General features: G+C 45.5%; 1 protein-coding gene across 2 annotated transcripts in view; it reads right to left on the minus strand.

The window, feature by feature from the left end:
* Nucleotides 1–12,222, minus strand: part of LOC112229823 (poliovirus receptor-like) — an 80,639-nt gene that overhangs the window by 32,106 nt on the left and 36,311 nt on the right. Inside the window, exon 7 of one of the 2 annotated variants that reach the window (XM_024395901.2) lies at nt 3,979–8,071. The exons of the other annotated variant lie outside the window; for it this stretch is intronic. Within the exon in view, the coding sequence (XP_024251669.1) occupies nt 7,521–8,071 (551 nt within the window). The 3' untranslated portion in view covers nt 3,979–7,520. Of the gene's footprint in view, nt 1–3,978; nt 8,072–12,222 lie in introns of those variants that run through there. 2 annotated transcript variants of the gene reach the window in all.

A 12,222-nucleotide genomic window follows, 5' to 3' on the forward strand; every position in this document is an offset into this window, starting at 1 on the left:
AGTCACCATGGGCCAGGAACTCTTGACACCTTGTGGAGACTGTGCCCTGACGAATTGAGGCTGTTCTAAGGGCCAAAGGGGTGCAACTCAATATTAGGAAGGTGTTCCTAATGTTTTGTACACTCAGTGTATGTAGCCATGTTATTTTCACTCGTTATTGGTATTCACTGTGTATTTATTCCTCGTGTCACCATATATTTACTGCATTGTTGGAAAAGGACCCGAAAGTAAGCATTTCACTGTTCGTCTACACCTGTTGTTTACAAAGCATGTTACAAATAAAATGTTACTTGATTTTGATTTGAGCTCTCAGGTGCTGTGACAACTGACAGCAAAAACTTGCCACACAGACACAAATGTGACCGTTTCTGATGAGAAACTGAGAGAACATTCAGGAGGCGGCGAACTAGTCAACCAGTGAGCAAATCCTGTCCATTTGTCCATCCCGCTGAGAGACTGACCTGGAGAAAAGACGCTTTAGGCCATTTATCTGACAATCTATGTCAATCCATTCAGCCTGAGTGGCGCGGGAAAGGTGAGAGAGCAGAGCAGCTAGGCTCCAGGGCGGTCCACACAGGGCTCAATGAAAGGCCCCCTGCGGCCGTCCACAGCCCTGCCGGTCCATTAATACTGGCCAGCCAGAGTCATTAGTGGCCTGTCAATATATTGTAGGCAGGCAAGCTGCCGGCAGACCCGAACTTAGTAGACTGTCAAGCGTTTCTGCTAGCCCTGCCATCCTCTGGCTAAGGTCCCAACCCCAAAGGTAAACAACGAACTACAGGTCATGTGGGCGAGACAATAATTGGCGAGTCAAGGAAAATTATTTCAAATATTCCGGCATTCAGCATTCCAGTGCAATTTTATGGTCTACTTAGTATAAACAATGACATTCCACAAGTAATGCCATGGGAGAATGTGTTAGGCTGTTTATTTTACAGTTTTAATATAATTTATAATTCATTTCTAATTTGGCATGGAATTTTTACATGCCTGGGAATTCTGATATGCCTGTCTTCCATTCATCCCGGGGGATAAAGGGTCTTTTCTAATGAAGAAAATAATTAGCATAGACGGTGACCTACAAAATCCATAACAATTCACATTCTCTAACACATAGGTCTCGTGAGGAAAGAAGTTCAATCTCAGTCACTGTTCAAAACAGCGTGGAACTAATCGAATAATATGCAAACACATTTTTTTGTGCGTGTCAGCTCTACCTGATTACACAATTTTGAAAAACTACATTCCATTACTTAAAAAAAATAAGAGGTCTAGTTCAATCGTTATGCGCCCTGGTGCATTATTTAACATTCAGCCTGTGTGCCCCGCCAAAAACAATTGCTATCCTTCCACCTTGTCAGTTGACACCCAAAGATTGTAGATTGTCTGAGGTAATTGTTTGTTGCTCGTCATTCACAATGTCTAACCTTTCAAAGCCTTTACATGCCAGCAGACTTGAGGTAGGTTGACTTTCGGAAACTATTATTCCACACTATGTACAGCAGGGATCATCAGGTAGATTCAGCCACGGGATGATTTTTTGTTGAGCGGATGGTCGTGGGCCAGACCATAATTAATTACAAATCATTTGCAGACTGCAAAAAGACCAAAGAGATCAATGATGTTATAGTCAAATATTCTAAAACCTTACTTATGTTTGCATATGATCACATACGTCTTTCTATTTTGGGGCCAAATTGGAGAACCCTGGGGCCAAATTGGAGAACCCTGGGGCCAGTTGGAGAACCCTGGGGCCAGTTGGAGAACCCTGGGGCCAGTTGGAGAACCCTGGGGCCAGTTGGAGATATCTTCAAAAAGGTAATTTTTTTCACTACCGTTCCCTTAACTGAAACTATGCCATTCATGTCACAATCGCCTGCATTAGGTCAACAAGGTTAAAAGGTCCGAATGAAGAAAGGGTTTGACAGAGTCCCGCAAAGAGGTGTAGTCAAGGCGACAGACGAGGACCTAAAGTGGCCTCAGGAGGACCATAAACGATCTCTCTCAGACTACAGTCAAGGATGTTGTGGCAATGTAGTACCACAGTTTTGTCTGAATAAGACACATTATTTAAGTCCATCAATATCATTTGGAAATGTAGCCAACATTAAAAATAACACCATCCAGCCCACTTGTTGTAAACAACTCATTCAGGGAACCCATCAATGCATCTACTTGAGAAACTGCTCGTTGTCATCAGTAGTCTTGGCATGATGGTTTCACTACGTTTATTATAGCATCGTTACACATCAATAACCCTATGGTATCTCTAGCACTCTGGGTAATTACACTGGTCTAGATAGGGATGTTGTGGAACAATGTGATACATGTAACAAAGAACAGACAGTTCTCTGTGTAATACAGTGGCGGTTGGTGCCGTTTAAGATGAGGGAGGATGATTATATTTTTATGAACATGGCCTTATTACTATTACAGCATATTGGATGACTTTTCATACTCCATTCACCCAGCTCAATGTAACATTGATAGGTTTAGGCTACTACATGACTCTCATTTTCCCTGTGCCCATCATGAGGTCGCTACAAACTAGCCCGACGTAGGTGCACAGGTCGAGAGAATTTTGAGTAATAATGGTGACAGTGACACATTCAATACCACCTTGCACAGTCTTGCCTGCATCTAGCTGATCTAGGGTGTAATCATTAGTCCAACGGTTACAAACAAGAGTTTCTATTGGACAAATTCAGGTATGTTTATCCCCGTTTTGTTCGCTACCGTTTAAGAAACTTTTTTTTCCCCCAACAGAATCGGGCACAATGAATACACTGCTGATCACACACGAACAGTTCACTTTCATACCAGACACACACAAACAGCTCGTTGTGTAATATCTATAGATAATTCCTTCTCTCATCTGTGCTCTCCTCCTCTCACCTTTTCCCTTCGCTTGTGGACTTCAGTGCAGAACACATCCACTGTCTGTGACCAGGCGAAAATTAAGCTTTTAAGCCAAACCTTCATACCATGACTGCTACACACAGCCTACATCGTTGTCGGGTTATAGTCAACATAGGCATAGCTACTAGAACTAAGGCGTTAGTAAACCCGCTACAATCATGTAGAACAGTGTGGTCAGCAACAATCAGTTTAGCAGTTACACCAGCGAGCCCAGGTGGCTGTAAATTAATAAAGCCAAAAGCTTACCTTTATTTGGGAGAGTTCCAGTGTCGAACAGCCATAGCCTCCCTCTCTGTTAGAGCCGGGTGTTTGAGTAGGCTAAACAATCTAGCTGCATTTGACACTAGCTAAGTAAGTGAAAGTGAAAAGAATATATACTATGAAATATAGCTAGCTCTCTCTCCCTCTCTTGTTCAAAACTGTTCAACTAGTCTTTCTCTCGGAGTCGACTACTCGCCACATGTAATGCACTGCAGTGCTAGTTAGCTGTAGCTTTCAGTACTCAATTCATTCTCTGATCCTTTGATTGGGTGGACAACATGCCAGTTCATGCAGCAAGAGGTCTGATCGGTTGGAGGGCGTCCTCTGTAAGTCGTCATAATTATTGTGTAAGTCTATGGAAGGAGGTGAGAACCATGAGCCTCCTAGGTTTTGTATTGAAGTCCATGTACCCAGAGGAGGACGGAAGCTAGCTGTCCTCTGGCTAAACCATGGTGCTACCCTGCAGAGTGCTGCTGAGGCTACTGTAGACCTTCATTGCAAAACGGTGTGTTTTAATAAATTCTTTGGTCACGTGAATATATTTAGTTTAATCTAAAAAGGAAAACTTTGTTTCACTATTTTATTTTTCTGTAATTCACTGAGGATGATCCTTCACTCCTTCCTCTGAGGACCCTCCACCGGTGTAGTAATTAGAATCGTTTCAGTTCTATATCGAGGCAGACCTAATAACCGCAAGGGCTAAAGCAAAATATTGTCGATATGCATGCTACATACACAATCAAATTCACAGACGGACCACTACGCTGTCGGTACGTCACACACAAGACTCGAATCATATTTAGAAATCCATCATACTTTAATAACACCAGAATACAAAAATAAATGTGACAGGACAAACTGGAACGAAACACCCACAATGTCAGATGGCGATACAGAGAACATCGTTATACTAGCAGCTTGTAGTGAGAGACAAACATCTGGGAATATAGGAGCATTTTAATATTAGTCATATTCTCCAGGTCATAATCCTGTCAATATTGTGCTCAAGAAAAAACAAACCCCACTTTAGAATTTAACCGAAAAAATGGAATATCTTATTATGCCAGCAACTGGGCTAACATGACCACATCAATTAGTCATGCTTGTTGCACGTTATGTTCGATTTATTTATACTATGTACACGAGGGACACGGGGAATACTGCATGTGGTGGAATTGTGAATTTAAGGCTTTGTTTGGTTGTCTTTAGTTTAGAGTCGGGAGTGAATTGTAGGCTGTCGTGACCCATTAGGCTTTTTAAAATGACCACCACCACTGCCCTTAGACAGGGAGAGTAATTTTATCCCAGAAACGTAGCTTTTTATTCCATGTGAAATTGGTGCTGGGTTTACTTCTTAAAAACAGGGAAATGGGGAATTAAAGGTTTTAAGCCTCTGTAGAGAGAGATGTTTTCTCTCTCTGTTCATCTTAATAGCAAGATGGAGAATGATGATGGAGCCCAACGAGGAACAATCTTGCCCCTGCTAATGGGAGGCATTGCACTCAAGGTGTGTCAGGTCGGGGAAAGATATTTGTGTGTGTGTGTGTGTGTGTGTGTGTGTGTGTGTGTGTGTGTGTGTGTGTGTGCGCACATTCTATGGGTGAAACAGATCTTGAGAGAGGGTGATTATATGCTCTCATGTGAGTTTATCTGTGGAAGAAAGAGAGAGAGAGAGTGTTTGTGTGGAGAAGATGGTGAGAGCAGCTTAGAGTTCAAGGCCCTCGATAATATAAATGTACCTCTATGTACCAGTAGGCTACAAGATACATGCATTGACACACATGTAATTACAGTAAGGTCATTTGTATTCATTGGTTATTTTGCAACCAATTCCCATAATAGTAGTCTGTGTTAATGGACCAATTTACCATAATCTACACAGCACTTCTAAATAACATTTCTTATCGGAAGCCTCGAAGATAAATACACACTTACTTCATTAAATGGATTTTTTTTACATCAACAAATACACAACCAACACTTCACATAAGACTGTTAAAATGCTTATATCCATTCGCACAAAACATCATAAGGAAAACAAACCGTTCATTTGGACACAGTGGTGATGATCTGATAATGTGATATGAATCTGTGATAAAAAAGGCAAAGGAGGAGTCGTCGAACACAATATTTTCAGAGCAGCGGCCCGGATACCAATACCCAATCAAGTTTTCATTCTGTCAAGGGGTGGCACAGGAGACCACTCCAAAGGCCTTTTGAGTCACTCCAGCTCCGCCAGTGAAATATTCATGTCCATGCAGGTCCTCGTGCTAAGCAGTTTCCTATCACCGTCCCCCAACCCCTTCATCAGTGAGGTTACTGTGCATGAAATGAGTGATGAATGACTCCCGAGATAAAATCAGGATAAATTTAGCGATCCATATGTATGAAATTATGCAAAAACAACTCCTGCATAATATTGAGCTATTACGCGGTGAATCAGCGTGTGGGATACACACACACACACACAAAATCCACTCGCCGACACAAATCTGTTCAATCACGCTACACACACCCTTGCACAATTGACACACTCGTCAGCACACCCACGCGCGGCCGCTGCTTTAAAGTGTACGCCGCTAATCCGACAGTGGAACATACTGCGGGTGGGGTTAGCTCCTTACCCTCGTTCCAGGTCTGGCAGAGAGTCAAATTCGGTCCACTCAGAACTCGGAAACACATATGCCGGCCAGGCTTAGAACTAATGGGCCTTGCACATGGTCAGAAATACCCCCACACACAGTCACAGGCATATTTAATGTGTTACTGCCCCCTTAGAAGGCCAGAAGAGATTACACACAGACGCAGCAAAAAAATTACAAATATAAATACTCTACTAAGTATTCCGTCCCTGCTAAAAAAAAAAAAAAGAGAGTATTTCTAAGACTAAGTAGATAATTGATCATAGACTGTCTACCTCATACCACCTCATAATTCCTACTGTATTCGGAGCAAAATATCATCATTTCAGCCTTATGTGCAGCTTGGTTTAACTGGATTAAATCGCACAAGTACTCAATACCAGCCTCTCTCTCTATCCCTCCGCACAAGGTAACGCACAACACTTTTGTGCTTCTTCCACTCCTGAATTAAACATGCGGGGAAGGAACAGCTTGTTCTGGTAAAAACAGAGAGGGAAATATTCCGCCTCTGCCTCTGATCCTCGAGCGTCGGCAGCGAAACATCTCGTTGCCATTAAAAAGACGGCGCATTGATCGACTTGCCAGGGAAATGGAGGGTGCTCCCGTCTAATTGGTCAAACTGACAGGCAGAGCAGGAGGCCCAGTTAGAGATGGGTGTGCCTGTCCATCTGTCAGTGGGTCTGTTATCTGTCCCTAGGCAAACTAGACAAGCTGGTTTTGGACCCTAAGCATGGTAGGCTAGCACACCTCGGACGGTGCCAGCTGACCCGCTGACCCCTGCTTAGCAGTGAAATTCCACCAACATGAACAGAGCCAACATTCAGGTGGATTTTTACTTTTTTACGGATCTGGTCGCTCCACTTCTCTCGTTCAAACCCCACCCCCAGCTTGGTCTACCATGTCGCTGGTCTCCCAAATGTAAAAGAAAAGAATCACAAAGCCATTAGAAAGAAGGAAAAGTGCATGAAAATAAAGTTGGAAACTAAGTTGGTGGGAAGAACCTCTGCCTATTAGTCATTAAAACCAAATGTGCTTCAACGAGGCCTTAAGGCCCAAACATCTTGATAATACAAAGACCATTACATAACGCTGTGTATGCCTGTGATGATGCACATTAAGCAAGTCACAGCTTTGTTCCTTGCCCTCTACAACGCGGTTCCCCGGAGGACATCTCTGCAGGCTGCCGTAGCAGTGGTTATAGAACTAGTGTGAGCATCTACGAATGTGTCTAAAGTTTTCCCATGAAGGTGACATTGAACGGTACGTTTCCTTACCAAGAAAAAGTCTTTACGGTGTTCGCAGTCCCGTGGATTAGTTGGCTACTAAATGCGGTCACTCTTCACGTTTCACTTGCTAAGCTGAAATGAAATGGAGCGGTAAGCAGCATTGAAGAGGAGATACAGCGTTTGATTTTTGGGGTAGACTGACTGACTGACTTCGAGACGTCTAGTCATTCAGCAGCGCCCTCAAGTCATCACTCTGCTTGTCCATCAGTTACAGAACAGTTTCAACTCCTTGTTTTGTTTCTGTGGTGGTTTCTTTTAATAGAAAATAATCATAAGCGAAGCATGTCTCTAGAGTAAGCAGGGGAAGGGTGGTTGATGGGATCATTCCAGACAGGTGGTTGGAGGTTGGTGGTGAACTCTCCTCCCTGTCCTCAGCTCTCCCTCCTGGACCCTGTTGGTTGACCGTCCCTCTCTAGACGTAGATGGCAGTCCGGGAGATGACCGACCCGTCCCGCTGTGACTCCATGTCGTCATCCAGGTAAATGCTGACCCCTCCCATCTCGTCGTCGCGCCGGTGGATGTGATAGGCTGGCGCCATGCCTACGCTGAAGCTGTCGTAGCGCTCCTCTTCCTCCTCCAGGCTGCCGTCGAGTGCGTCGAACTTCCTGCGCTCCGCCTCATCCATTTCGCTGCTCAGCAGGATGTCGTGGGCGGTGGGGTTGGAGCCTGGCGGGCCGTGGAAGTCGTTAACCTTGGCCAGTGCTCCGGGGTCACTCTCGCGGTACGTATAGATGGGCCCATTGATGTTGAGCCCAGTGCCTCCATTCTTGTTGCCAGCTCCGCCGAAGAGGCGGGCTTTGTTCCCGTAGGGGCCTGGCTCTCCGTTGCCGGGGTAGCCGCGCCGTTGCCGGCGACTGCGGGTCACCAGGACGGCAATCAGCGCGCTGACCAGCAGAAGGGCCAGCAGGCTGCCGATGATAGCCCCCGCCACCACGCCCACGTTGGACGGGTCCACTATGGCCTCTGCAGAGGGGGGAGGAGGGGAGCAAAAGGTAGAGGGAGAGAAAGAAATGGAGGGAGGAAAGGGAGGGGGGGGTTGGTTGGTTTTTAATGGGCCTCTTTCCGTAGGAGTAGTACTGTTGTTCTGGTGCTCTCCTGGTGAGATGCGGTCAGTGAGGTGGTGGTGTCTCGATCAGTGTTGTAGCGATTTGACTGGGATTGATTCCTCCCCTTTAGCTGCAGTTTTTTTGCAGCCCCCCGTTGCCCATTTCTACGGTCCTACGGTTGGTGTGAGCCAAGTTTGAGCCGGTCCAACTCTTGTTTCGGTAGAGAAACAAAAAAAATGAGGAACACATTTTGTGACACACGATGTGACGAATCCCGGGTCTGAGATTTTGACCGAGGTGTACATCGGGCACAACAACGCAGAGACAAGAGAAAGAGTGGGACAGGGACAGAGATAGGGAAGTGAAAAGGGAGTACAGAAGTGGTAATGACTGGCACTGTGGTCATGCACGATGAAATACATCAACATACTGCTGCCCCCCCAGCACCAAATGGGTCAGTTAGTTTAACCCCAGGCTATGAGCGCTCCCCCACTGTAAACCAGGAACCAGTCCAATGGAGGAAGTCAACTCAGAGCCACATAACGCTATAAGAGGCTGAAGCCCACCTGCAGTTTGATCCATTCCAAACTCCGACCTCATACAGGGTAGCTTGGAATGCCCTGCCAAGACAGAGGGCTTAGGAGATGCTTGGCCTTGATGTCTATATCTAATTCTGGGTATGGGGAGGCGAAAGCGTCAAAGCCATGGCACAGGGAGAAATAGGACAGGGGTAGTTGGGAGTCAGGACTAAATCAACCGGAAAGGGGTCAAAATGATCACATCGAGCTTATATCACCGCCTATATTACTGTCGCGACAGAGAGATTAGGGGAAGAGGAGCACAACAGCAGATACCACCTGAACAATCTTTTCCTGTTTCGGAGAATCACAAATTGGCAAACAGGAAAGAGATTCTCCGAAAAGGAAAGAGGCAGGGAAAATAACATGGATGTGGGATGATATTGAAAATAATGATGAATACGACTTCAGGTTCTAGCTGTACAGTACAGGTAAAGTACCCATATGTATAGAACTGTATATATCCAATAATAACCTACGGTTGACACACTCTTGGTGCACTTAACTCTTTTCTATTAAAATCCCTCCAGGTAATGTGTGGAGCGTGAATGTACCAAGTCCTGCTGGGGGGGGTCAGAGCACCTTCCCAACCTCTGCATGCACATTCACCTCAAATCTCCTGTCCCATCAACCCCAAATTCTCCCTTTCCCTGAAAGTCTCCTGTGTTTCCATGACAATCTCAATCATTTCACATTCAAGGAGACGACTCGGAAGCGCGCCAGGCATTTCCTCAATCACTCCAATTCCCTCGCTTTCTTTTCAGCCATATGGGAGCGGACACAAAGTCTCTCACACGCAAAATGTATTCTTTACTCCTCCATTTTAGTCCACAGCCAATTTAATCCCCGGTCTCTCTTCGGATATTGAGTTTCTAAATGATTTATTTCTGAGAACGCCAGGCAGATGTGCTGAAACTACAGCAGAGAAAAGATGCCTTACTGAATGACAGCCACTACCTCACCCTCGTTTCATCTGGAACCTTTACGTGTCCTTTCAGTAGTACATTCTCTCACACACACACACACACACACGCACACGCACACGCACACGCACACACACACTGTGTTGTCTCTTTAATTCTCTCTCACACACACACACACACACACGTCTCTGCCTCGCTCACACACACACACAGCAGTCTCTGCCTCGCTCACACACACACAAACACACACACGGTGTTGTCTCTTTAATTCTCTCTCACACACGTCTCTGCCTCGCTCACGCACACACACACAGCAGTCTCTGCCTCGCTCACACACACACTGTGGTGTCTCTTTAATTCTCTTTCTCACACCACACACACACACAGCTGTCTCTTCTCTGAATTTAATTGAGCTGCTCCCTCGCCCCCCTACAGAGGTGAGGAACGCTAGGAGGTATCCCCCCTCGGTGACATCCCCCCTTAGTCACTCTGCTTCCTCATCCACCACGCCTTCTTACCAGCTGCAGTCTCTATGCAGCAGTAAGACTGTATTCACCCAGTTGGCAAGTCCTCTTAAATGGACTTGCTGGCTGCTTTTAGGATGTGTCGATACACACAACAAGGGAAGGGTGAACTAGTGTAGCTCCGAGAGGGCCCCTCCCACTCAGACACACCACCACAACAATGTCAGCTCGGAGGAAATGAGCCTCTGCTAGGAGTTACTGAAAAGAAATGACTGCATCGTAAAAACAAAAGAGATGCTGTGAGCAGAGATGGGTGAATCTGGATCGGGTATTGATTCTCACCGTGCCTGGTGGTATGTGGCTAGATGTAAAACGCACCGCAAAAGGCTAAAACACCCTGTTAATGTGTATACTCTGCATACTGGATAATATAAACCTTCAGCAGTCCGTCAAATATTATGGGGTTACCGTCTAAACACATCTGATTGGTTTAGCTTAAAACTTCTTTTTTTTAACATTTAATTTGAACATTTATTTAACTAGGCAAGTCAGTTAAGAACAAATTCTTATTTACAATGACGGACTACACTGGCCAAAACCGGACACCGCTTGGCCAATTGTGAGCCGCCCTATGGGACCCCCAATCACGGCCGGTTGTGATACAGCCTGGATTCGAACCAGGAGTGACGCCTCTAGCACTGAGATGCAGTGCCTTAGACTGCTGTGCCACTCGGGAGCCCCCCACCAGGCTTATTTTGACACCAATTCCACAGCGCATACATAATGTACACATGTTAGCATCTGCTTGTCTTAAGACTCAATAAATTCATAACATGAACGTCTCTATTTTTAGATAAAGGACTGATTCTCAATCAGCTCTGTGACTACTGTGCTAAGACTGCACTATACACAGGCACATTTATTTTGAGACCCATTTTAAGTTGGACAAATCTGCTGCGATGATTGAATCCAGACCTCGGCTGTTGATAGAGATCAACAAACAGACACAGTTAATAGCAATGTAGCAATCTGCCTCAAAATGAGGTATTCTGTGTTTCCGTGAGTCATTCATGGGGAAGCTGAAGAGCGAGAGAGAGAGCGAGAGAGAGAGAGCGGAAGGAAGGAAGGAAGGAAGGAAGGAAGGAAGGAAGGAAGAGAAGTAAGTGTGTGGTTTCAACTTCATTCTCTCAGAACAGAGTGAAGAGGCCCCAAAGCTGGGGTAGAGGGGAAAAAGCAATCCCCAGTACTAGTCCTGAAGGATTTAGGGCACTCGGTCTTCCATTGGCTTCCCATTGATTAATGATGGGGGATTATTGAGACAGATAGTCATCTGCTGTGCCATAGAGCTAACCCTCTGGCTAATTGAAAGGTAGCTTCATGACCCTGGAGGATTACAGAGCTGCGCTCCTCCAGCCTGAGGCTATGCAGATAGGGGAGCTTGTTTGTGCTGGGTCAGGGCAGTTGCATTTATAAGCCAGGAAAAATGAGGAAAATGACAAAGGCACAAAATGGCAGCGTGTGAGCGGTTACGGCAATGGCAAAGCATTCGGGATTAGACTTTATCATTCAAATTGAAATGCAGCCGCTCACAGGCAAGGCAATCATTGCCCTTTGCTTGGGTCTTTAGACGCCTGGCACGAGAATGCCAAAGCAGGCGTATCGCTCGGTCGTCCTTCGACGTCAAACGGCTGAGGCAGAGTGGAATTGGGGAGGGGGTCACTCCTGAGAAAGTCAGGTTGCTACTGGAGCTAGGGTTGGTGGAGGACCTGATTGAGAACATGGCCCCAGTTCAGAAGGAAGCACAGGGTGGTTGTTGACATTTGAATGAAAGTCAAACAAAGTCTTCCTGACTAGTAAGTAATGCACTGAACCACACACATTGCTATCAGAAATATATACTCAGATTCTTAGTCAGATGCTCCACGCCTCAGGCTTCATTCAATCATTCATTGTGTTTTGGCAAGGAGGTAAAATATATATTTTTTATATACATCTTTAAAATTGACCAACCTTGGACCTCAGCACTCCACCTGACTGGGTTAACTTGCAGAGCTTAAAAGGGATAGTGCAACATTTAGGTGACGAAGCCCTTTTTCTACTTAC

Source organism: Oncorhynchus tshawytscha, linkage group LG31, assembly GCF_018296145.1.
Source record: "Oncorhynchus tshawytscha isolate Ot180627B linkage group LG31, Otsh_v2.0, whole genome shotgun sequence".
Lineage (NCBI taxonomy): Eukaryota > Metazoa > Chordata > Actinopteri > Salmoniformes > Salmonidae > Oncorhynchus > Oncorhynchus tshawytscha.